Source organism: Trichosurus vulpecula, chromosome 1 (genome assembly GCF_011100635.1).
Source record: "Trichosurus vulpecula isolate mTriVul1 chromosome 1, mTriVul1.pri, whole genome shotgun sequence".
Classification (NCBI taxonomy): Eukaryota; Metazoa; Chordata; class Mammalia; order Diprotodontia; family Phalangeridae; genus Trichosurus; species Trichosurus vulpecula.
In genome coordinates, this window is record NC_050573.1 from 431744645 (window position 1) to 431771289 (window position 26645).

General features: G+C 39.5%; 2 protein-coding genes across 4 annotated transcripts in view; one reads left to right on the top strand and one right to left on the bottom strand.

Annotated features, from left to right (window-relative positions):
- SGTB (small glutamine rich tetratricopeptide repeat containing beta) overlaps positions 1–22101 on the bottom strand; it is an 84496-nt gene extending 62395 nt beyond the window's left edge. The window contains exons 1-3 of one of the 2 annotated variants that reach the window (XM_036762128.1): positions 22028–22101; positions 18841–18964; positions 1075–1178 (exon numbers count right to left, since the gene is read on the bottom strand). In XM_036762128.1, coding sequence (XP_036618023.1) covers positions 1075–1178; positions 18841–18940 — 204 coding nt within the window. In that variant the 5' untranslated portion in view covers positions 18941–18964; positions 22028–22101. Of the gene's footprint in view, positions 1–1074; positions 1179–18840; positions 18965–20639; positions 20878–22027 lie in introns of those variants that run through there. The other variant, XM_036762121.1, reaches the window with a different exon arrangement.
- Positions 20919–26645, top strand: part of NLN (neurolysin) — a 126425-nt gene continuing 120698 nt past the window's right edge. The window contains exon 1 of one of the 2 annotated variants that reach the window (XM_036762058.1): positions 20919–21416. Coding sequence is in view for 1 of the 2 variants with exons in the window: in XM_036762052.1 (XP_036617947.1) it covers positions 21187–21227 (41 nt within the window). In the remaining variant the exon portion in view is untranslated. The remainder of the gene's footprint in view (positions 21417–26645) is intronic. The other variant, XM_036762052.1, reaches the window with a different exon arrangement.

Consider the following 26645-nt stretch of genomic DNA (forward strand, 5'->3'; position numbering starts at 1 on the left):
AAGCCTCCCACAAAGATTGCAATGCTAGTTATAAGTTACTGAATCCTATTTTAAGTTTAACAAAAGTCAAATGCATAATTATGAATATTCTTTACTTAGTATTTCTTTTGTGTGTAGGAAATACCTATCCTATACCTGATTCATGTTATATAATGGGTGCCTTTCTACTTTGGAGAGACCTAGACCTGGAGAGAGCCAATACCTAAGTTATAAGTAAACCATCCCCAGGGTACAGAAGTACAGGTCTAATGAGTGGAAGGATGAGCTGAGATAGGGAACAGGCTTTTGTACTGAACAAGGCCAACAACAGGAGCTTTCATTGTTTTATAGGCTATTTCCAAAAAATTCTGGAAGTGAAAAAAGCTTTGGAATAGAACTCACACGAAAAATTCTTTGGACTATGAGTGAGGAAACCCGGGTTGCAGTGTAAGCTATACACATTCACTCCAATTGCCTGTTAGTTCTCATCAACAGCAAGATGAGATGAAACCCTTACAGGACTGGTGTGAACATCATTCCCCGTGGCTGTTTTATGTCCTCATTTTACTTATACTTTAATAGTTCAAATATCTGTGACTTCATTGAGCTGGATCCAATTTTAACTAAACTGTATTTTTTCATGTAGTTGTGCCCTATGTTTTAGAAAAAGCCATCTGTTTTATAAATTAGGAATATAAATAATATTAAAGTGCTCTGGGCTCCTTAGAAGCCTAGTATGGCTTCCCTCCCAATCAATAAGGAAGAGAAAGAGGAAAAGGGAAGGGGAGAAAGGAGAGGCAAGAGGAAGTAGGGGAGGCAGTGAGGAAAGGGAGAGATGGAAGAGAAGAAAGTGAGAAGAAAGAAAAAAAGAAAGGAAGGAAAGAAGGAGGGGGGGGAATATTCCTCCCCAAATGTATGAAACCCAGTTAACTACCACTGTAAGGCACTAGATGGTACTCATGGGACCCATCTAACACACTCAGGGAGTACTTTGTTACCCAAACATCTGATTCATCAATTATGCCATACACATAGCTGCAATTCTAGTCACACTTGAATCAGTCACAAAGGAAGAGAAGATCATATCAAGCTTACCTTACAGAAGGAGTTTGTGAACATTTCTGTCAGTGGCTGTGATACAGCAAGGTGAGTATCTTCTGAGCTGATCTTGAAAACTGTCTCTAAGCACTGAATTGCAACTAGAAAAAAATTAAGGCAGTCAAAGGAAAACAGCAACGATAAGGAAGCCTAACTTTTTTTTTCCTAGTGGGATCACAGTTTATGATAGTTCAGCATTTCTGAGCCAAGAGCATAAGGCAAAATAAATGCTTCAGCTGTATATAGACAACTCTGTTTATAGACCATCTGTTTTAGGAAAGAAATATGCATTTATATTAATCAGTTAAAAAGATAACACCAGGCAATACTTAACCATTACATCACATTATGTTATTAACTAAATGTTTACCACTGGACTATTTAAACTAATTTAATTCCACAAACATTTGTTGCTGTTAATACCTCAAATTTAACTATGATTAATCAGTAATATTATAACTGCCTTAATAGAAGGTACAAAATAATCTTTATCTCAAATAAAAAAGCACAAGGTAAAAGAAATTCTGAAACTGGTAAGAAGCCAATAAAAATAAAAAGTAGTACTTACTTTGGAATCAAAGAACTTGGGTTCAAATCCTGACTCTGATACTTAGTACCTTTGTGACCTTGGATAAGTCACATCCTCCCTAAGGCTCAGTTTCCACGGTAGTAAAATGAAGGGGTTGGGCTAGATGGCTTTTGATTTCTCTTCCTCTAGATCTATGATCCTATTACTTGTTTTTTTAAAAAATGTTAAAAATTTGTTTTAACATGTAATTGGGAATATATGTGTATATACACACACACACACACACATACACATATATATATAAATTTTGATGAATTTGGACCTTGTTACAAAAACTAGATATAGCACGTATGGTAGGAAAAGCCCTGTATAGGAGTCACTCTGTATGCTAAGGCTGGTTCTGCCATTAATTAGCTTTGTGACCATGAGTAAATTACTTCACTCTTCTGGTTCTCTGTTGCTTTATCTGTAAATGAGGTCAAGTTAGCTGACTTCCTATGTTCCTTCCTGCTTTCAAGTTCTGCAATTCTATGACAGTCTAAAATTCTGTCCTATTTAAAGAGTGTTTTTACATTTATGCTGTTATCTGTATATTTATGAATGAAATTTCATTTCCAAATTACAGAAGTAACAGGGACAGCATGAAGCAGTGGAAAGAAAATAGGACTTGGAGTCAAAAAACCTGGACTCCACTAGCTGCTGTTGTTTGTCCTTCATTTTTGAAGAGGACCAATGACATCATGGGTGATGTCTTGATGTCGTGCATGAATTAAAGTGAGGCAGAGTTGAACCAAGACATCAGCCTCGCTCTCTCTTCCTGAGTCACAAAAATCCAGTGACAAGACAAAAGTCAAGACGACTGGCGATGGCCCAGGATGCAGTGGATGACCTTGGCATCTTCGATGTCTGACCAAGCCCTAAGAGCTCCACAGCACCTGCTTCAGCCGCCTTCATGGCCATTGGAACAAATTGTTCTCCCATTCTGGGAGTGTGGGGATGGGGTGTGAGTCTTCATATGCTTGGGGAAGACACTCCCCCAACTCACCAGTGGGTTTGAGGCCTGTCGGCTACCTTCAACCTGGTTTAGCCCATCTGTCAAGAGAGGTTTTACTGGGGTGTGGCCACTGCACATGCCACAGATGGGTAACAGATGGACACTAAAGGTGGATGAGCAGCTCTGAAAAGGGCTCACACCAGAGGTACTAGTCCTCCTGAACATCACATATACCCCTTACATACCCCATACACATACTAGTTGCATGGCCTTGGGCAAATCACCTATAATAGGAAGAGCGACTATCTATCTATAGATATAGATATATATTAATATGTCAAGGTCTGTAAAGCACCTTACATACCTGTGTACTTTTCTACCTATACCTTTTTCTGGGTCATTCTCTGTACCTGGGCTGTCTTCTCTCTGTCTCCCTCCCATCCCCTGAGTTCAATTATATGCTAGTCTAGCTATTAAAACTCAACTCACATGCTGCTTCCTCCGTCAAACTTTCTCAATCCATCCTCCTACTCAATAACGAATCTTACAGATTTGTCTCACAGAGCATTTTCTTGCAACCCTTGGCATGTACCTTATATTTGTATTTGCATATTTGTATTATACTTGTGTATTTGTATATACATGCATATTTGTATTATATTTACTTGTATAAATGCCATATTCCCACTAGGCTATAAGTTCTACATTAATCTGTGTACCTACCTCATTTTCTTACTATTCGGTAAGTTCCATGAATACAGGGATCACTTCTTATCTACAATTTTGGTCTCTTTCAGCTCCTAGTACTGTGTTCTGTCCAGCGTAGGTGTTAAATAAACCAAACCATCCTAATCCTCTATGCATTTCAGCTTCTTCAGGTGTCAAATGGGGATAATACTTGCTGTCTACCTCATAGGGTTATTAGAATGATCGAATGAGAACGGATGTACCGAGCATGAGGCTTCATGCTTGAAATTTCAAATTTCCTCATTAAAGAGCCTCTATCCCTTCTCAGCCTAGGACAGAGGGAGGGACCAAGCATTTATATAGTTACCTACTATGTGCCAGGCACTGTGCTAAGTGCTTTTACAAATATTATCTTGTTTGATTTTCACAACCCTACAAGTTCTTATCATTATCCCCATTTTATAGTGGAGGAAACTGAGGCAAATGCAGTTAAGGAAACTAAGGCAAATAGGAACTTGCCCAGGTTAACACAGCTTATTAGTGTTGGAGGCTAGATTTGAACTCAGGTCTTCCTGACTCCAGACCCAGTACTCTGTCCACTGTGCTAACAGCTGCCTCAGGTTTCTACCAGCTGACAGCAGAGCAGAAACCTTACTCTTTTTTTTTTTCAGTTCCAAATTCTCTCCCCTTTTTTACCCCTCCCCCAACCTTGAGAAGGCAAGAAATTCCTATACCCATTTACACATAAAATCACGCACAACATTAGCCATACTCTTTCTTATACTGGCAGGATGAGATAGAGGAGAATGACACTATATTTTGAATCAGCAAAGACTTGTATTTAAATGCTGTCATTGACACTTATTAGAATTGTGAACATGAGCAAGTCACCTCTCTGACCTTCAGATGACCTCTATCTGGTATATGATGCTGCTGACCACATTCTCTTTCTGGACACTCTCTGCTCTCTAGGTTTTCCATGCTCAATCTCAGTTCTCTTCTTACCTGTCTTACCGCTCTTCCTCTGCTCTTTTGCTGTATCTTCATCTATGTCATGCCTACCAAACTAAGGTGACCCCCCAGGGCTCTATCCTACACCTTCTTCTGTTGTCTTTCCAACCTCACTTGGTGATCTCATCAGCTCCCATAGCTTCGATGACCATTTCTACACAGATGACTATATCTGACTCTAGTCTCTCTCTCTCTCCTAAGCTCTAATCCCACATCATGAACAGCCGATCCAACATTTCTAAATGGATTAACCATCATAACCATCTCAAACTCAACATGTCCAAAACAGAACTGATCATATTTCCACTTAAGTCCACCCCAACTTGAATAACTTCCCAGTATAACTCTCAAGAGCACCATCATCCTTCTAGTCACCCAGATTCAAAACCTAGGTATCATCCTTACCTCCTCACTCACTCCATATATCCAATCAATTGCCAAATCTTCTATCACCACAACACCTCCTGTACTCATCCGTCCCCTTCCTTTATCTGTACTCACATAGCCACTAGTTGGGGTTCTCCTCATCTTTCACCTAGATTAGCATAACAGCCTCCCAATTAGTCTCCCTGCCTCATCTCTCCCTACTCCAATCCCTCTTCCACCCAGCTGCCAAAATGATGTCCTAAAGCACAGGTCTGACCACATCACTCAGTGAATTCCAGTGATCTCTCATTACCTCTAGGACCAAATATAAGCTTCCTATATATGTTTGGCATTTAAAGATCTTCAAAACATGGTTCCTTCTCCCATCTATCTTCACAGTTTTCTTATACATTACTCCCCAGTCCTGTCATCAGCAGTCCAGCTATCCTGGCGAACTTGCTAGTTCTCACACAAGGCTTTCCATCCCCTATCTACGTGCCTTTGTCTGGACATCATGTTTGGAATTCTCTCCCTCCTCCCTTCCACATCCTAGAATATGTGGCTTTCTTCAAGGCTCACATTAATTGCCACCATGAGGCCTTCCTTGGTTCCTCCAACTGCTAGTGCTGTCCCCCTTAAGGTTCCCCTGTATCTACTTTGTATGTATCTTGTATATACCCATGGACATGTTATCTTCCCTATTAGAATGGAAGCTCCTTAAGGGCAGGGTCTAATTTTGCTTTTTCTTTCTATATCTAGAACTAAACACAGTGCATGGCACACAGCTGGTGATTAATGAATGCTTGTTGACTGATTACCTATAAAATGGAAATATTAATACCTGCAGTAACTACTTTGTGTGATGATCAAATTAGATAATATAGAGCTGCTTTATAAATCTTAAAGTGCTATATAAATGTTAGCTCTTATTGTTTTTTTTATTACTATGATTGAAGAATATACAACAACTATGGTTAGGACTTCTTTAAGGAAAACACAAAACTGTGAAAATCAACTAAATTCGAGACCCATTTATTTAGTACTTATGTGTATATCCAAATGAAACATAAGCAGCATGGCACAGTAATGAGAGGTCTGATCTTGGAGCCAGAAGATCTGAGTTCAAGTCTTACTTCTGACATATGCTAGCTGTGTGGCCCTTTAACCTCTGGGTCACCCAAATAACCCCAGAGCTAAGACCAAAACTTACAGAAAAGTTGCTTTAGTGGAAGGAGTTTCCAAAGAAGTAGTTCTTTAGGCTGAGCAAATTGTTTTTCTTTTTTTAAAATTCATTATTTATTTATTTTAGCACTTTTTTTTTCTTTCCAAATTCTCTCCCTTTCAAAGGAGAGAAGGTAAATGATATGATAGCAATTATACATATGAAATCATGGAAAACATTTTTCCATATTAACCATGTTGCAAAAAAAGGCAAAAAAGGTAAGAAAATTATACTTCAATTTGTTCTCAGAGTTCATCAGTTCCCTCTCTGGAGGAGGATAGCATTTTTTCATCATGTCATTTGGAATTGTCCTGGATCACTGTATTGATTAGAGTAGCCAAGTCTTTGATGGTTGATCATCATTACAACACCATTACACACACTGCTGTTACTGTGCACAATGATTATCCAGTTTTTCTCACTTTACTTTGTATCAGTTCATATAGGACTTGTCGTATTTTCTTGAAACCCCACCTCCATTGTTTCTTTCTTTTTTAAAAAAATTATTTATTCAAATACATTTTAAAAACTATTTTGTTTTCTTTTTTTAAAAAATTTTGAGCTCCAAATTCTCTCTTTCTTTCTCTCTTTTCTCTTCCCCCTTATTGAGAAGGGAAGCAATTTGATATAGGTTATACCTATGTAGTCATGAAAAACATGTTTCTCTATTAGTCATGTTGTAAAAGAAAACACAAACAACAAAAAATGTAAAAATCAAGAAAAAACATTTAAAAAAAAGTATTCTTTGATCTGCATTCAGACTCCGTCAGTTCTTTCTTTGGAGGTAGATAGCATTTTTCATCATAAGTTCTTTGCAATTGTCTTCGATCATTTTATTGCTAAGAATAGCTGAGTCATTCACAGTTGATCATTGTACAATATTGCTGTTACAGGGTACGAAGTTCTCTTGGTTCTGCTCATTTCACTTTGCATCAGTTCATATATGTCTTTCCAGATTTTTCTGAAAGCATCCCGCTTGTCATTTCTTATAGCACAATAGTATCTCATTATCATCATATACCACAAATTGTTCAGCCATTTCCCAATGGATGGGCATCTCCTCAACTTCAATTCTTTGCCACCACAAAAAAAAGCTGATATAAATATTTTTGTACTTATAGGTCCTTTTCCTTTTTCTTTGCTCTCTTTGGGATATAGACCTAGTAGGAACACTGAACAAATTACAGACAAGTACTAGAAAAAAATGACTGTTTTCCAACCATAGCTGTACATTCTTCAATCATAGTAATAAAAAACAGTAGGAGCTAACATTTATATAGCACTTTAAGATTTATAAAGCACCTATATATTATCTAATTGATCCTCACACAAAGTAGTTACTGCAGCTATTAATATTTCCATTTTATAGCTAATCAATCAACAAATGCATTGGGATTCAATTGCAAAGCTGAAAATCATGGCCAGTCCCTGACTTCAGGAGCTTATTTCTAGTAAGAGTGAAGTTTTAGTATAAAAGAAAAAAGAGTCACATTTGAAGAAAGAGTTAGGAGGACTGGTGAAATTTCTTGGAAGAGATGACACCATGTGAAGCTTAAAGGGAGAACGATTTCAATATGAGGATACTGGGGGAGTTCACAGCAAGCACAGGGAACGGCATTTGCAAATACACAAAATTCATAGAGTCTTAGAATTAGAAGGGATTTTAGAAGTCCTCTAGTCCAACCCATACCTAATAAGAATTCCCTCTATATCATACTAGACAAGAGGTCATGCAGCCTTTGCTTCAAGTCCACAAACATTTATTAAATGCCTTCTATACTCCACTGTACTAAGTGCTAGGCAAATACTTAAAAACAATCCCTGCTCTCAAGGAGTCTAACGGGGAGACAACACACAAACAACTTTGTACAAGCAGGATAAAGAGGGATAAATTGGTGGTTGTTGTTGCTGTGTTATGTTTGTCCTTCATTCTCAAAGAGGACCATGACATCAGGGAAATGATGACATGACTTGCAGTTGACTTGGATTTGAGTGAGGGAAGGCTGTGCAAAGTCACCAGCCTCACACTCTCCTCCACAGCCATCTGGGTCCCAATAAATTGGGATAAATTAGAGATAACCAACAGAAGGAAGGCACTAGCATTCAGGTAAATAAGGAAAAACTTCCTGCAGAAGGCAGGATTTTAGCTGAGATTTGAAGGAAGTCAGAGAAACCAAGAGGTAGTGATGAGGAGGAACACAGTTCCAGGAATGAGGGAACAGCCAATGAAAATGCCCAGAGTCAGGAGATGGAGAGTCTTGTGTGAGGAAGACTTAGAGTGAAGGGGAACTCACCACCTTATGAATCAGCCTATTCCACTTTCATATAGTTCTATTTGGAAGTTTGGTTCTTCCCCATGGATACTAAACAGATGCATTTGTGACTTTCTCCCATTATGCATAGTTCTGCCTTCTGCCAACTGGAATAAGTTTAATCCCTTTCTCATAAAGAGCTCTTCAATATGTAGAGGCTAACATATATATCCTTCTTTCTAAGTCTTTTTTTCTCCAGGATATAGAACCTCAGTTTCTCCAGCCAATGCTCATATGGCATGATCTTCACCATCCTGGAAGTCCCTCCTCTAGATAATAGTCAGTTTATCACTGTCATTGCTTTAAAAAAAAGGCACCTGTAGTTGAACATAATACTCCAGATGGTGTTTGACCAGGAGAGACTTCAAAGCAACTCACTTCTCTAGCCTTGACACTGCCTTTCTTAATGCAGACTGAGGTCCCATTAGCCTTTGTGGCTGCCTCACTCACCTGATGCGTTGCACTTTCGGCCCACTGCCATAACCACATCTTTTTCAGATAAATTGCAATCTAGCCAAGCTTCCCCCATTCTGTACTTGTGAAACAGATGTTTTTGAACCTAAATATAAGACTATTTGTCTCTATTAAAGTTCATATTAAATCTGATCCCTTGCACTAGACCCTCAAATTTTTCTTGGATTTTGAATCTGTCATTCAATATGTTAGCAGAGGCAACTAGGTGGCACAGTGGATGGAGCACTGGGCCTGGAGTCAGGAAGACCTGAGTTCAAATCCAGCCTTAGGCAATTACTAAATGTGTGATTCTGGACAAGTCACGTAACCTATGTCTGCCTCAGTTTCCTCAGCTATGAAATGGGGCTAGTAATAGTGCCTGCCTCCCAGAGCTGCTGTCAGGATCAAAAGAAATAATATTTGGAAAGCACTTAGCACAATACCTAGCACACAGTCGGTGCTACATGAATGCTAATTGCTTTCCCCTTTCCTCCCTCTCTTATATCTACCAAATTCACAGATAACACCAACAAATTTGAAAAGCACATCATTTGTGTTTCATATATATCATTAATAAAAATGTTCAATAGGTATTGATCCCTAGTCCACTCTATTAGAGATGTTCCATGTTGCTATCAACACATTAACAACCATTCTATTTCCCAGTTCCATATGCTTTTACTTGCCATCCTTGTCCATGCCTAAAATGCTCTCCCTTCACCTCTCCTCCTCCTGGCATCCCCAGTTTCCTTCAAGTTGCAGCTAAAATCCCACTTTCTATAAGAAGCCTTTCCCAGCGCCTTCCCTCCAAGACAATCTCCAATTTATCCTGTATTTATGGCTTCTTTGCGCATAGTTATTTGTTTGTCTGCTGTCTCCCTCACTAAGCTCCTTGACAGCGGAGATTGTCTTTTGTTTTTCTTTGTCTCCCCAGGACTTAGCACAGTGCCTAGTACATATCGGTGCTTAATACATGTTTACTGACTGAGTTAATTTTGAAACTTCTTTCTCTTTTAATCACAAATTTATATAACACTTTAAATTTACAAAGTGATTTCCTCATTATCCTGTGAGATATATAGTATTTTATTATCCCTCATTTTATCAGAGGGCAAACTGAAGTACAAAAACATGAGTTGATTATCCAAGAACTGTACAGTTAACAAACATCAAAACTGGGATTAAAATTTAAATCTTCTGGATGGCAGAATAGAGGCAACAACCTCGCTGAACTCTCCCAACATTCCTCTCCAAACAACTTTAAAATAACATCTCAAATCAAATTTTGGAGTGCCAGAGCCAACAAAAGGTCAGGGTGAGACATTTTTCCGGCATAAGAAGTTGGCACAAGAGATCTGTGACATTGCTGGGAGAAGGAGAGGAATCTGGCCTATAGCCCATGTGGTATCAACATCAGCTTGGGCCTTGGAGGTGGCTATGATAGCAGCAGGAGCATCTTTGGGAGCTCTCAGTCCAGAGAGTCCAAAGGGATCAGATAACTGGTTAGAAAGAGATTACAGGAGACCTTTGTTGGCACTGGGTGCAGCTGGTGCTGACTAGAAATTCTATTTTCTATACTCAGTTCTGGGTCATGGTTCCAGGACGAAGAGGAATACTAGTGGTTGGCCCCAAGAGAGCAGGGGCCCTTCCTGGGGAAATGGCACAATGCAGACCAGGGAAGCAGTGACCAGAGCTCTCCCCACATCACACTATCTTGGAAACACCAAAAATTTGCAGATCTCCAGAACTAGCTCTGAAATCAGAAGCATGAAAAATCCTGAAGCTTGGAATAGAATCTCCCCAACCCTTGGTGAGCAGAGCCCAACTTTAACATAAAGTTCAAAGTCAAGAAATAAGTTGGAAATTTGTCACAAACAAACAAACAAAAAAGGAACTTGACCATAAAAAAGGATACTACAGTGGCAGAAAAGACCAAGATGCAAACTCAGAAAAAGAGAACAATGTGAATACAGCTACAAGCAAAACCTCAAAAGAAAAAAATGTGAATTGGATATAGGCCCAATAAGAAGAGTTAAAGAAAGAGACAAGGGTGGTAGAGGAAAAGTTGGGGAAAGAAACTAGAATGATGCAAGAAAATTATGAAAAGAGAATTAACAGCCTGGGGGAAAAGGCACAAAAATTCATTAAAAAAAAAAGAACACCCTATAAGGCAGAATTGACCAAATGGAAAACAAGGTACAAAAGTTCACTGAAGAAAATAATTCCTTAAAAATTAGAATTGGGCAAGTAGAAGCAAATGATTCCATGAGATATCAAGAAACAATGAAACAAAGCCAAAAGAATCAAAAAATAGAAGAAAACATGAAATATCTCACTGGAAAAACGATTCCAGAACTCTCAGGTCAAGGAGAACCATGTTTCAATAAGCCAGAAAGAAACCATTCACATACCCTGAAACCACTCTCAGGATCAAACAAGATTTAGGAGCTTCCACATTAGAGGAGCGGAGGGCTTGGAATATGGTATTCAAGAAGGCAAAAGAGTTGGATTGCAACCAAGAATAACCTATAATCTATATTGTGTGTGTGTGTATATATATATATATATATATATATAAATATAAATATATATATAAACTATAATCCTTCTGGGGGGTTGGGAAATAGAGGACTTTTTCAAGCATTCCTGATAATAATGCCATAGCTAAATAAAAACCTGACATTCAAACACAAGACTCAAAAGAAGCATAAGAAGGCAAACATGAAAGGGAAATCATAACTGACTCAATAAAATTAAACCGTTTACATTTCTATGTGGGAAGATGATACATGTAATTCCTAAGAATTTTGTCATATTAGGGCAGTTAGAAAGAGTCTACCATAGACAGAGGGCATGGGCGTGAGTCAATTATGATGGGATAATCTTAAAAGGAAAAAAATGAAGAGGTAAGAAAGAGGGATGCACTAGGAGAAAGGAGAGGTAAAATGGGGAAAATTATCTCACATAAAAGAGGCATGTAAGGAAGAGTTTTTATAGTGAAGGGGAAAATGGGGGTGGGGGGGTGGGAGGGGAGTGATGAACAAAGCCTAAACCTCACTCTAACTGAAATTGGCTCAAAGTGGGAAGTATATACACATACATATATATATAATATTTATGTATGTGTATATATATATATATATATTTTATACACACACACACACACACACATATGCACACGCACACTCAGTTGTGTATAGAAATGTAACTAATCCAACAGAGAAATAGGATGGGAAGGGGATAAGAGAAAGGGGGAATAATAAAAAGGGAGGACAAATTAAGGGAAGGGAGTGATCAGAAGCAAAACAGACTTTTGAGGAAGGGATAAAAAGAGAAAGAGAAGAAAATAAAATGGAGGGAAATACACAGTAATCATAACTGTAAAAGTGAATGGGATGAGCTCACCCATAAAAGAGGCCAATAGCAGAACGGATTAAAAACTAGAATCCAACAATACATTGTTTATAAGAGACCTACTTGAAATAGAAAGGCACGCACAGAGAGTTAAGATAAAGAACTGAAGTAGAATCTATTACGGTTCTGCTGAAGTTAAAAAGGCAGAGGTAACAATCATGTTATTAAACAAAGCAAAAGCAAAAATAAACCTAATTAAAAGAGATAATCAAGGAAATTACATTTTGCTAAAAAAAAACAGGTGTCATAGACAATGAAGTAATATCAAAAAATTTTACAGTTTTTCTGATAAAGATCTCATTTCTCAAATATATAGGAAACTGAGTCAAGTTTATAAAAATAAGACTCATTCTCCAACTGACAAATGGTCAAAGGATATGAACAGGCAATTTTCCATAGAAATCAAAACTATAGTCACATAAAAAAATGCTCAAAACCGTTGTTGATTAGAGAAATGCAAATTAAAACAACTCTGAGGTACCCTTACACCTATCAGAAATGACAAATACTAGGGGGGATGTGGAAAAATAGGTACACTAATGAACTGCTGGTAGGTTTAAAAACCAACCCAATCATTCTGGAAAACAATTTAGAACTATGCCCAAAGGGCTATAAATCTGTGCATACCCTTTAGCCCAGTAATACTACTACTAAGTCTGTACTCCAAATAGATCAAAGAAAATAAGAAAAGAACCTATATGTACAAAAAAATATTTATAGTAGCTCTTTTTGTGGTGGCAAAGAATTGGAAACTAAAGGGATACCCATCAACTGGGGAATGGCTGAACAAATTATTACGTGTGGTTGTGACGTAGCATACCATAAGAAAGAATGAGGGGAGGGGTTTCAGGAAAACATGGTAAGACCTATATGAACTGATATAAAATACAGTGAACAGAACCAGGAGATCACTGTATATACAATAATAGCTATATCATAATGGTGATCAACTGTGAAAGACCTAGCTATTCTGATCGATATGATAATCCAAAACAATTCCAAAGGACTCATGACGGAAAATGCTATCCACCTCCAGAGAGAGAACTGATGAACTCAGAGTACATTCTTGCCTTTTTTTTGGGGGGGGGGGGGAGAATATGTCTAATATGGAAGTATGTTTTGTGTGATTTCATATGTATAATTGATATCATATTACTTGCCTTCTCAGTGGGTGGGGGACAGTAGGGAAAGAATTTAGAACTCAATTTTTTTAAAAGAATGTTAAAAATAAATAGTAAATATAAAAAAGAAAAACTTTTTTTTTAATTTAGGTCTTTTGATGCTAAGCTCAGGATTCTTTCCATTATACTATGCTGCTTTATTCGATCAATAAAGAGTCCCCTTCAATTATTCCTTCAAATGTTTCTTATATCTACCCTTTTCTTTTAAATTGGTACCACCCTACTCCAGACTCCTGAATCTCCATAAAAAGAGGAAGCAGTAGCATCTGGTTTACCTTCAAAGCTCTCTTTTCATAAGAATTCTCAAGACCTGCTTCGTGGAGTAAATTTAACTCTGCTCAGAGTTGCTGTCTGTAGCACCAGAGGACAGATCTGTAATATGCTATATCCATATGAAAACACCTAAAAGTAGGGTGTTATTTTCTTTGTTTTTGTTTTTAAAAATAGAACCCCAGTTCTGTTCAAATAAGCAACCTCTGTTTCTAAAATGTTCAGATTTTAGATTAGCACACACTCAGAGATGATAGAAGAGTTTCCTATTGAACCTAACAGAGACATAGACAAAATTATTTTTAGAGGGGAAAGGTGTCAAATGTCTTAGAGACAAAGAAATAATAAATATATTAAAGGTGAATTATTTCAATGAGAAAGAAATCTGTAATGATAATGATAATAAAAGCTAGCATTTAATTCTACATGTCAGGTGTTGTTTAGTGAGTCAAGTCACACATCCTTGCATCTCAGGCATTATACTACTAATAAGAACACTGGACTAGAGGTCAGGAAATCTGGGTTTGATTTCCATGTGACTATGGACAAGGCAATTAAGTCTTAGTTTCTTCATCTTTAAAATGGAGATGATATTTGCCTATGCCACAGGGTTATTGTTAAGAAAGTACTTTGTAAACCTTATATGCTGTATATATGTGAGGCATTATTCTATGCCAAATAATAGAGTATATGGTTTTTGTCAATTTATTTGTGCCTCATGTTCTTCATGTTTAAAATACGGAAATATCCAATATCTTTCTGGAGATGTTGAATAAATCACAATATAATCTTTTCTTACCCTTCAACCAACTGAGTTCCTATCCAAGCTTTAGAATCCAACTCAAATGCCACTTATTCCATGAAACCTTCCATGTATGCCCCAGTTAGTAATAACTTTTCCCCACTTTGCATCACATAACCCTTTGTTCTCATCTTTCTTATGTACTTATTTTATAATTATTTGTGTGAATGTCTTATTCCCATTACTAGATTTGCTTCATGGAAGCAGGAGATTTATTTTTATTTTTTATTATTATTTATTTTCATCTATTTATACAAATTCACCCAGTGTCAAGCACAGTGCTCTTTTCCATATTGGGTGTTTAATGTCTATTGAATTATATTGGAAAATACTAATGAAACATATTACCTCGAGTGTTACTTAATCCAAAAGTAATTAAAAACTGTATCTTATTAAATTATAATAATACCACTTTATAAGAAAACATGAAAGGAATGGTTTCAGAGAAGACTTGTATGAACTGATACAGAGTGAAATGGACAGAACCAGGAGAACAATAGATACAATGACAACAATATGCTAAATAAAAACACCTTTGAAAGCCTTGGGAACTCTAATCAACACAATAACCAGCCACAATTCCAGAAGACTCATGGTGAAACAATCTACTTACCTCCTGATAGAGAGTTAATAGTGTATAGTTAATAGACTCCAAGTGCAGATTGACTCTTTTTGTACATGGCCAATGTCAAATTTGTTTTCTTATACATATTTGTAGCAGGGCTTTTGTTTTCCCTGGTTTCTCAATAGGGGCTTGGGATGGGGGGAAGGAAGACAGAGAAAAGGTGGACCTTCATGAAAATAAACTAAATATCCATTGTTTAAAATAAATGTTTCTGAAGAAAGGAAGGGTGGTTTAGTGGATGGGAGGGCAGCCTTTGAAACAGAAAGACCCAGCTTCAAGGCCTGCCTTTGAAATCATGGGCAAGCCACTCTACCTCTCAGAGTCCTAGGCAACTCTCTAAGTTAGAGAGAAACTGCTAATATGAGTCACTAGAAGGAACTTCCACACAAGGAGTGCCCCACACAGATGCAATCCCAGGTCTGAGCCCAAAACCCATAATGTTTATATTGAAGTATCTACTTTCCAAAACACATTAACACGTATTATCTCAGTTGATTCTTGCAACTACTCTATGAGGCAAGAAGACCAGATATCATTTCCCCTTTACATATAGAGAAACATACACAAAAAGGTTAAATGACAGACTCAAGGTCACACAGTGAGTCAGTGACAAGGTTTGGCCTATTCCAGGGCTTAAACTTCCACTATTACTTTCATGTTCAAGTAAATTAGACTCAAAAAGCTGAAAAAAAAAAAGTGGGGGGCAGTCACACAAATAGGCTGGCACATTTCTGAATGCCATGTAAGAAAGCCTGAAGCACCATATTTTTGGCTACATACAAGAATAAAAATAGGACTCAAAATCTTGGTGAAAAGAAGGGCCCAATTATATTTCTGGCAGCTTATATTTTCTCATAAAGCATATATTCTCTTTCTGTTAGAAAAAAACTCTCTATTAGAGTGATTTCACTTATCTATTTGCGACATGGCAACCCAAACTCATAGACTCCCCCTCTATCACCTTCACCTTCCACTGCTCAGAACATTAAGAATCACCAGCAATTTCATTACAAAGTTGGACTAATGGCAATATTCTTCAACCCTCTGGCCATATGTCAACTGCTATTCATGACAGCCCTGGAAAGGAATTCCCTCATCACCAGAGGCAAGTAAATTTTAAACAAAGGCCCAGTTTTCATTCCTTCCTCCTAAAAGCATATCCACATGGGAGGCTTGCTCAGAAGCCAATGTGAGAGCTGTCCCTTTGGAGGAAACATATCTTCAAAAAGGAAATGATAATTGGACCACCATTCATTACATTTTACCCAATGCATTGCCTCAGTGCAGTAATTAAATCTTTCAAGCCACAAGGAAGGTAGGCTCAGTGAACCACCACAAACCCATCTGCTGAATTCTACTGCTGCTATGACTATTTTTAACTTGCATTTTATTATGAAGGAACATAAACTCAAGAAAGCATGTGACAGTGACATTCTCTGTGACTGCAGATAACCTAACTAAACAACAAAAAGGCTTACATAGGACAAAAAAGCTTTGATATTTTGGTGGGGAAAACTTCTCTCTTCAAGATAAGCAACTCCCAAATAAATACACATTATCTGCTCAGAGCCTTCCACCACTGGTGCAGTGATAAGGCTCTTCAATGGAGTTATTTTCTTTATCCACCTACTTTTCCAAGAACTATTTATGTCAATATAATCAGTTGCAAACAGGATGCTATTTCTTATTAACGAAAAAAAAAAAAAACCCAGCCTTAGAGAAACTATTAGAGTAGTCAGAATGTCTTCTTTCATCACAGCACCTCTTCCTGAAAGGTCAACAAAATATTTTGATCTTGCCTTAAAACATAAGTAGTAGCTCTCTCCAAATTTACCAATTTTTCTTTAGTCTTTATCCTTCTTGATCTCTCTGCAGCAAGTGATACCACTGACTACTTCTTCTCTGTGGGTTTTCCTCCTGACAGCTCCTTCTCAGTCGCCTTTGCTAGATCAGCAATCATATCCTCTCTCCTAGCTGTGGCACAGCACTGGGACCTTTTCCCTTTATATTTGTTGTTGTTGTTCAGTCATTTTGGTCATATCAGACTGTTAGTGGTCCCTTTTGGGGTTTTGTTGGCAAAGATACTGGAGTGGTTTGCCATTTCCTTCTCCAGCTCATTGTACAGATGAGGAAATTGAGACAAACAGGGTCCAGTGACTTGACCAGGGTCACAGAGCTAGTAAGGGTCTAAGGCTGGATCTGAACTCATGAAGATGAGTCTTCCTGACTTCATACCCTGTACTCTATCTACTGCACCACCTAGCTGCCCTTCTCTTTCTATACTCTTAGAGATCTCATCAGCTCCCATGAATTTATCATATTTGTGCAGAAGATGGGCAGATATGTAAATCTAGTCTCTCTACTAAGATGAAATCTCACATCATGAACTGCTTAATGGACATTTTTAAATGGAATGTTCCATAGGCATCTCAAATTCTACCCATTCAAAAAAACAATTCATTGACCACTCCTTTCTTGTTCTCTTTCTAACTTGATTTTTGTTCAGGGCGCCACAATCATTCTAGTTACATAGGTCTGAAAATAGAATCATCCTCCACTTCCCTCACCCCATATATCCAGTTAGTTACAAAATCTTGTGGATTTTATATCCACATCTTTTGTATCTATCCCTTTCTTTCTACCCATATGGCCACCACCATAGTTCAGGCCTTCATTCATTCTTGACTGGATTGCAATAGCCTCCTGGTTGATCTCATTGCCTCAAAAGCTCTCCCACCTCCAAACCATCCAACACACAGGTGCCACAGTGATATTCCTAAAGTTCAGTTCTCTTCATGCCATTCCCCTGCACAATATACTCCAGAGGGTCCTTATTATTTCAAGGATTAAATACAAATTCTTCTCCTTGGCATTTAAAGCCTTTAATGACCTGGCTCTGGTCCACCTTTCCAGTCTTATTATCCATTACCCACTTTGTGCACTATCTAGTTCTGTCCAAAGGTCTTCTTGCTATATATCACACATAACACTCCATTTTCTGTCTCTGCACCTTTGCACAGGCCATACCCACCCCCACTCCCATGCCTAGACCCCATGCCAGAGATGCCTCCTCATCTCTGACTCATAGAATCCCTAGTTTGCTTCAAAACTCATGTCACAAGGCTTTTCCTAAACTTCCTAGATGCCAGTGACCTTCCATTTATTTTCTATATATTTACATGCATATATGTTGTCTCTCTAAATAAAATATAAGCCCCTTGAGGGCAGGAAAAATTTATCTTTGTCTTCACTTCCCTAGCACCTAGAACAGTGTCTACAACCATAGTAGGTACTTAATAACATATTTTTGGACTGTTTAAAATAACACTTCAACGATCTATGGTTTAATTAGTATTCTCTTAACTGATGTGCAGAATAATCCCCTGACTTAGTCTATGTCCTTCAAAAATTGCCTGGTACGCTACCCCCCAAAAAATTCTTTACCCTGAAGCCAACTTGGAGTCTCTCTGAACTTAGCTAGGCTGATCCCTGAGGACAGACACACAGACTACACTTGATGCCTTTCCAGTCTGCATTCCTCTGGACCAGCCTCTGAGAACCCAAGATCACCTCCATGTCACAGTGAATCAATAAAGACTCTAGGGGAGGTTTATGATCATAGTAGTAATTTACATTTACATAGTATTTTACAATTCACAAAATGCTTTATGTATGTTATTCTTATTTGATCTTCACAGCAATCCTGTGAGGTAGGTACTGTTATTACCCCCATTTTCAGATGGGGAAACTGATGCTTGAGAGGGATTAAGTGATTTGACCAGGGTCATGCAGCTAATAAGTGTCTTGACTCCAGGTCCAGTACTCTATCCACTGGGTCACCTAGCTGCTTCATAAAAGTTAAGATAAAAAACACACCTAGTTGGCCATTAACATTACCTTCCAAGCTTTCTTGTTCATCTGAAGTGTAAGTATCTATCTGGCTTTGTTCCCGCAAGAAATGGATAACTGCATAGACGAGATGCTTGATGGATGACATTTTGCAAGCTTAGAGAATGGTCCCCTACGTAAGAGAAAGAAAAAATATTAAGTTTACTAAGAATGAAAAATGAAGCTTACAAATTAAATTATTTTGGGCCAGACCTATGATTTAATTAATATAGAGAACTCCTGGTAAGGAAACTCCCTCTACCAATGCTGAAAGGCAATTGCTCTGAAACTTGAAGTCATGGAGAATTTCCATGAGTGTTGGCAGTTTAAGTGACTTGCCCAGGGTCAAACACTTGGTATGTGTCAGAGGCTCTACAAATTAAATTACAAAATTATACCTTAAAAATCAACATGAATTCTTTTTTTAAAAGTGAACTCAAAGTCTTATTATGGATAATTTATGACATCTTTTCCTTTATACACAGTAACATTGTATTAGATTAGGCAACAGTTTTATCTAAGTAGAAATTTTCTCTAAGAGAGCATGCTGATTTTAAGCTAAGACTGACAGGTTCAATAAAGACTCGGATATATAATTTTTTTTAAACATGTTCTTTATCAATCACTGCCTCAAGAACTATTTAACCACTTTATCCTTACTGAGAATCAAAATACAGTAACCTCAACTCTAACTTCTGATAAATAACATTCTATTAACTTCAAAACTGGTCATCCCCCTCTATTCATGAGTTACAACTTTAAGGTGGTTCAACTTTTTTAGCATCAGTCTCAAAGAGTAAACTGAATTAAAATGGCATATTATTTAAATGCATCATCATAGGGGGTGGAGGAGGAATCTCTTTTCTCTTCTAATAGTTACTGTCTAAGGAACTTGTAGGGGACAGTAATGAAAATGAAAATAATGTATGTATGAATATATATGCTATATACGTATAATAATAAAATAGAAGTACATCTTTTAAATTTTACACATGTAATTAATTATACAAATTTAACACTGCATGCTGTAAACATTCCTTAATATAGTATGTCATATGTATAACTTTGTCCAGTGGGGCTTAAAACTCCTAACAACATTCATTCATTGACCCTTCTTTTTTTTTGCAAAACATTGAAAAACATTTAAAAGGTGGCTCAGGGCCAGTCTATATATTTATGGCTTCTAATTTCTCCAACACTCCTTCATTTGGCTCTCTGGTCTCCCTAATTCAAAGCCAGGGTGTGGTATCTGCTGCTGGCTTCCTCCGCTCTCTTCCCCCCCCCCCCTTCTTCATTTATTTATTTGATGTTCTCAGAAAATAAAGTGGGTCGGGGATGGGGGAAGATGAACCCAGCATTCAGGCCCTAGGGCTGCAGGTACTGATAGCGCCATCCACATTCCCAGCACCCCTTCTCCCTAGCACCTCTCGTCCTCCTCTTTGGGGGAGAGAGAAGCAGGAAGAAAAGGGAGGAGGAGATTGGGAAAGAAAAGGGAGGAGGAGGGGATAGGGTAGAGAAGGGAGGGGGAAACAGGGGAAAGAGGAAGGATGCTCCGTTTTATACCCTCACCTTTCTGCACTGCACTGACAGCCCCCCCCCCGAAAACAACAATAACAACACCACCTTCTTTCTCTTCCTGCACCCCATGGCATCTCCCCCTGCTCCTTGACCCGGGGAGGTAGGGGTGGGGGCTGAGTTTGCAGCAGACCCCACTCATGCAAAACCTCGGAGGTCTGCTCCAGAGCGGGGAGGAGGAGGGTGGGGGGGTGTCCTGGGAGGGAAACCTCCTCTAGCAGAAGCCTTCTTACCCTGCGAGAAGGATGAGCAGCGAGGATGCAGCTCCAGGACCGCGGGCTGCAAGAGGACCACGGGCAGCGACCACAGGCGCGCGTCTCGCGCTGCTCCACCCGGCCCGACGCCGTCCCCCGCCTCCCCAGCCAGCCCCGCCTGCACAAACTTCGCCGCTCGCTCACCCCCTCCCGGGACGCCCGCCCCCTCCCTCGGGCTGCTGCTGTCGCCGCCACCGCCGCCGCTGCTGCTGCTTCTGCCGCCGCCGCCGCCCGCGCTCCCGAGCCTCTCCTCCAGGCGCGGGCACGGGACGCGGGCGCGCTCGGGGCCGCGGGCGGAAGTGGGCGCCGGCGTGGGGCTGTCACACGCGGGTGGAGCCGCGGAAACCGCCTCGGGTGTCCGCTGCTCGGCGTTGCAGAGTGTCAGTCCACCCACGTCCCCCTGCCCCCGAGCAGCGGCGGCGGCGGCGGCAGCAGCAGCAGCAGTAGCAGCAGCTGGAGGAAGCTCCTGAAGCCACTGCGATCCCCGGGGCCACCCGGGCCACCCAGAGGCTCCTCCGCCCTCCTCATGCTCGCCCGGTGCTTTTCAGCGTGGCAAGGCCTCCACAGGTACCCACCCACTCACGAACACTTCACCTTGACAGGGGTCTACCCCCCGACCCCACGCTCGGTGGACAGAGATTCTGCCCTGCCGTGATAGGCGACACCCCTTCAGTAAGAGATGACACCCTGAAGCCCCACCAGAAATCCCCCTCGACCATCCCACCTCCGAGGAGGATTTCGGGTCGGTGGGACCCGGTAAGGGTTTTTTCCTTTCTTATTCCACCCCTAGAGAGAGTATGCATGCCCCCTTTGTTTGACTTCCCAACTTGATGCCTCGGCTCCCCCATCTATAGAACGGTACCGTGTGGTCCTAGGTTTAGAACTGGAATTGATTTTCAGAATCTGTGATCTAGTCCAGTTCATTCATTTTTCAGGTGAGGAAAGTGAGGTGTAGATAGATAGATAGATATCATAGGATGTATATTTAGACCTGAAAGGGAACACAGCGCCTTTCTAGTCCTACACCCTCATTTTACAGATGAGGAAACCGAGGCCCAGATACCTTTTCTTAACTTATCCAAGGGCCTTCTGCCAAGTGGCAGAGACAGGATTCAAATCCAGGTCCTCTGACAGCAGTTCAAGCTCTCTTTCCACTGCACCAGAATGTTGGACTAAATGACCTCTAACGTCCCTTACAGCCCCAATAGTCTCTCTTTGCTGCAGTGAAAAGCACTGTACAGCCATGCTGGCTAGAAGAATGCCAAGATGGACCCAGGTTCAGGCCTGGGTTGCTTCCTTGCAGTCCTGTTATTAAAAACTGCTGCAACCCTTCACTCAAAAGTAGCATGCCAATGTGCACGTCTTACTTGTCATTAGGCATTGGTCCCTTAAAGCCCACTAACTCTGGTACTTTTATTTCTATTGCTTTCCAATTCCTGTTCTTTTTTTCTCCCTGTGAAATAGTTAGAGACTTAGTTGGCACAACCCGGAAAATTGATTTCTGGGAAACAGTTTCATTTTGGCCAGTCTTGGGATTGCAGCTTTGGGATTGCCCAATGAAGAGGCTAGGTTAGCCTTTTCCTGCTCACCTCTGTTCCTCTGTGTGCCCTTTTCCACCTGCTTTCCAAACTATATCCTATCTTTCTCAAACAACACAGAGTTAAAAGGTCTTCCCTACTAACTGGTTGTGAGGGTTTAAACAAGCAAGGCCCTTATATTTACAAGTCCTGTCTTCATACTGAGTAAGAATATAGGTGAGCAACCAAAAAGATCATAGAAGCATAGATAAAGAGGTGGGAGGGATCTCAGAGGTCATCTAGTCTGTCCATTTGCCTCAGTTTCCTCAGCTGTAAAATATGGATATCAGAACCTACCTCTCAGGGCTGTTGTGAGGATTAAATGAGATATTTGTGAAGCTCTTAAAACAGTGCCTGGCACATAGCAGGTGCTTAATAAATGATTGTTTCCTTTAATAAATGATTGTTTCCTTTATTCAAATCCTTCCTTCCTGATCCAATCCCCTCCCAAGGTAACTCAAACAGTACAAAGCAGAGGTAGAATTGGAATTCAAGTCTTGAGACTCTAAGTTCAGCCATTCTTTCCAAGATACCATCCCAGTAGGCTTTTATAGCTTCCCAGCTGTTTAAAGTTCTGCTTTTTTACATTGTGGAGTTTATTTTCCTATTGCTGAGGCAGCATGATATGGTGCAAAGGACCCCGGGTTGGCTTCAGGAAGACCTGGGTTCAAATGCTGCTATTAACATCTTTAACATCTTTAATCACAGACAAATCCATTCACCTCTGAAAACTTCAGTTTCCTCATCTGTAAAACAAACAAACAAATAAAAGCCTAATAATGCTTATAGTTATAGAGTTATCTTTGAGCAGCAAATGAACTGTTCGTAAAGTGCTTTGCAAACCTTAAAGGACTACATAAATGATAGCAATTGTATTGGTCTCTGTAAGTAGCACTACTGTAAATCAGGGGACTCCAGCTATTTTTTTTTTACTAGAAAATGATGGTAATATGAATAGGCTGATACATAAAATTTGTTTTGTTGTTGGCTTTTCAGTTGAGTGATTCTTCATGACCTCATTTGGGGTTTTCTTGTCAGAGATACTGGGGTGGTTCGCCATTTCACAGATGAGAAAACTGAGACAGGGAGGGTTAAGTGACTTACCCAGGGTCACATAGCTAGTGATACGAACTAAGGAAGATGAGTCGTCCTGTCTTCAGGCCCAGCACTCTATCCACTTCTCCACTTACTTGCCCTGAAACATATAAACAGTGAGGAAATTTGAATACAAGTAAAAGATTGGAAAAGAACATGAACTATTCAAATGGAATGGACCAGGAGTGATGGATAGCTGAGTACCCTTCTGTTATTCCCATGATATCAGGAGAAACCAAGGAAGATGTTGGGTATTTTGAGTGGATCCTCTGTGGTGAATCCATGGAAAAACACAGACAAGAATCCCACAGAATGGACAGGCATTGATAAGTGGCCATCTGTATTACTGGGGAGAATGTCCTGATGAATGAACTCCTCTGTTCTTTTAAGTTTTAGTCTAGTCATGCTCATCTCTGCAGGCTGCTACCAACCTAGGATGTAAGCCATCATATGACCTGAAAAATGGAGATCTTAGCATCATCTACATACATTGAACTGGAAAAGACTCCGAGGCCATATAGTCCAACCCCCTCCTTTTTACACGTGAGGAAACTGAGACTCAGGGAGGTTAAATAAGTTGCTGAAAGTCACACAAGTAGCAAGCATCAGAAGCAAGATTTGAACCTAGGTTCTTCATATATTTCAGGTGTCAAATTTGGGCTCCAGATTCATCATTTATGTAGGACAACACTTGGGAGCTAGTTTTGAGGGGTCTAGCTACACAAACTATGCTAGGAAGGAAAAATTCTTAGGAGAATAATGGAAAATTATGGAATGTTCACTCTGGATGGGTTCTAATAACATGAATCTCTGTAGGAAAACATGGGAAAAAGATTCTTAACGTTACATTTTCTTCTTCCTGCATATATAGATGCTTTAAAAACGAATACTTCCTATATATACATTTAAAAACCATACAATTGTTAGCTTTAACAACGGCTGAAGACATTGATTAGCCATAAGTACATCATGTAACAAATGAAATGGATACAGAGCACTGTCCTGGGTACTGAGGGAGATACAAAGTTTACATTAAATTCTAGTCCCTACCCTTAAGGAGATTCAGATCTATTAGAGGGAAAATGATACCAACATAAGTATGATGTACAATATTGCATGAAAAGTACATTAAAGAGTTATAAAACAAAGCAGACTCTTAGGGGTGAGGGAATTAAGGGGATTGGAGCAGGAAATGGTGGTGGGAATTGGGTGAACCACACCGACTCCATCTTGTGACTCAATTCTGCAACTAGCTCAGTTCCTTTTTTATTCAACGTTGGGTCTTGTCCAACTTCTGTCTTGTGAGAAAATTTTATTCAGTTGTAGGAATTGGGAGAAAATCATATTGTATTGTTTGAACCTAGTCATATGTGGCTGGGAAGCTGGACTACCTCTGCCTGCTGCTTAGAGACCCTTAACTAAAGAGCTACATTATGCTGACCAGAAACCCAGTTAGATCCAAAGATTGATGCAAGGAGTTTTCTTACAATTGTACATCCACCTGATGTTGTTTTCTAGTTAATTGTTTCCTTTTAATTAATTGGCCTTGTTTGATTAATTGTTTTTAACATATTAAAGTCTGTCTCCCTCTATATTTGGGGTCCAGCCCTAAGCTGAGGAAGGGGCCTGGTCCTGATCTGTCAAGTAATCGGCATGCATTGTTTAATAAATCAATATGCTTGGGAGCTCCAACCTTTGTTTCCTCAGTCATTTTGTCTTTCACCCACTACAGGGGGAAGGTCTAATTGGGTAACAATGGGAGGGTCAGGGGAAGCTTCAGTGAAGAGGTAGCATTTGAGTCATACTTTAAAGAATGAATGAGAATCAATAGACAAAACATCAGTAGGGAGGGAGAGAGGGCACTCTAGGTATAAAGACAGCCTGAAAAAAGGTGCAGAAGCATATGTGCAGGGGCAAAGATTGATCCACTTTGGCTAGAGTACAGAATGAGTAGAGGGTGACAAATATAAGATTGGGAAGGTAGAGTGATACCAAATTGTAGAATGCTAGCCAATTCAACAGGCATTTATTAAGGGCCTATTTATGTAATAGCCTCTGTTCATTAGGCTCTGGGGATACAAAGACAAGAACAATCCTTGCCCTCAAAGAGTTTATATTCTATTGGATGTAAACAACATGTACTCAGTTAAGTAAACACAAATTAAATTCAGGATAACTTGGGTGTTAGGTATTAAGGGAATCAGGAAAGACCTCTTGTAGAAGTTAGTACTTAAACTGAACTTGAAGGGAATTATGGATTCTAAGAAATAGAAATGGAGAGGGAGAGCATTCTAGGCATGAAATGTGTGGTGAAAGGAGGAAATAGAATACCACATAGTCGAGTTTGGTAGCATTAGTATGCCAGCAACAGAAGTAGAGAGGAGGGTTCAGATTTAAGAGATGTTGCAGAGATAGAATCTTTGGGAGCTTGGCTGCATGTGAAAGATGAAGGATGGGGAAAAGTCAGAATAACTTTAAGGTTATGAATTGTAGGAGATGGGGTGAGTAGTGGGTATCATCAAAACAGTGAAGTCAGAAGGAAGAACAAGTTTACTGGGAAAAATAATGAATTTGATTTTGAATGTGAGATATTTGGGTTGAAGATGACTTGTAAGCAGCTAGAAATGTCAGTCTGAAGTTCAAAGGAGAATGCAGGACTGGAGATAGTAGATTTGGGAATGATCAGCACAGGGATGATGCTTAAAGCCATAGGAAAGAATGAAATTGGCAAGTCAGAAAGTGTAGAAAGAGAAGGCCTATGACAAACCTGTGAGGAACACCCAAATTAAGGGGTCAGGATGAGAATAAGGAACCAGGAATGAAACAGGAAGAATGGTTGAAGAGGTGAGTGAACAAGAAGATCATGGTGCCTCCAAAGCCAGCAGAGGAGGGACTGTATCTAGTACAGGAGTTCTTAATGTTTTTTGTGTCATGGACTCCTCAGAATAATGTCTTAGAAAAAAAAACAAAATTAAATGAAATTATAAATTCCAGTTAAAGTTTAGTAAAAATAAATGTGTAGGGATTTTGGGTGGGGGGGGTGGCTTGGGGGGGGTTGTTTTGCAGTAGATCTCCTGAAATCTATCCGTGGACCTTTTGTGGTCTATAGACCCCAATGTAAGAACCTGTGATCTAGTAAGGGAGGTAGTAATTAATTGGATCAAAAGCCTCAGAAAGTTCAAGAAGGACAAGGACTGAAAAAAGGCCACCAGACTTGACAAGTCACCAGTAACTATAGAAACAGCAGGACCAGTGAGGGCAGAAGTCATTTTGCAATGAGTTGGAGAGATTGAATAATGAGAAGACAGTATAG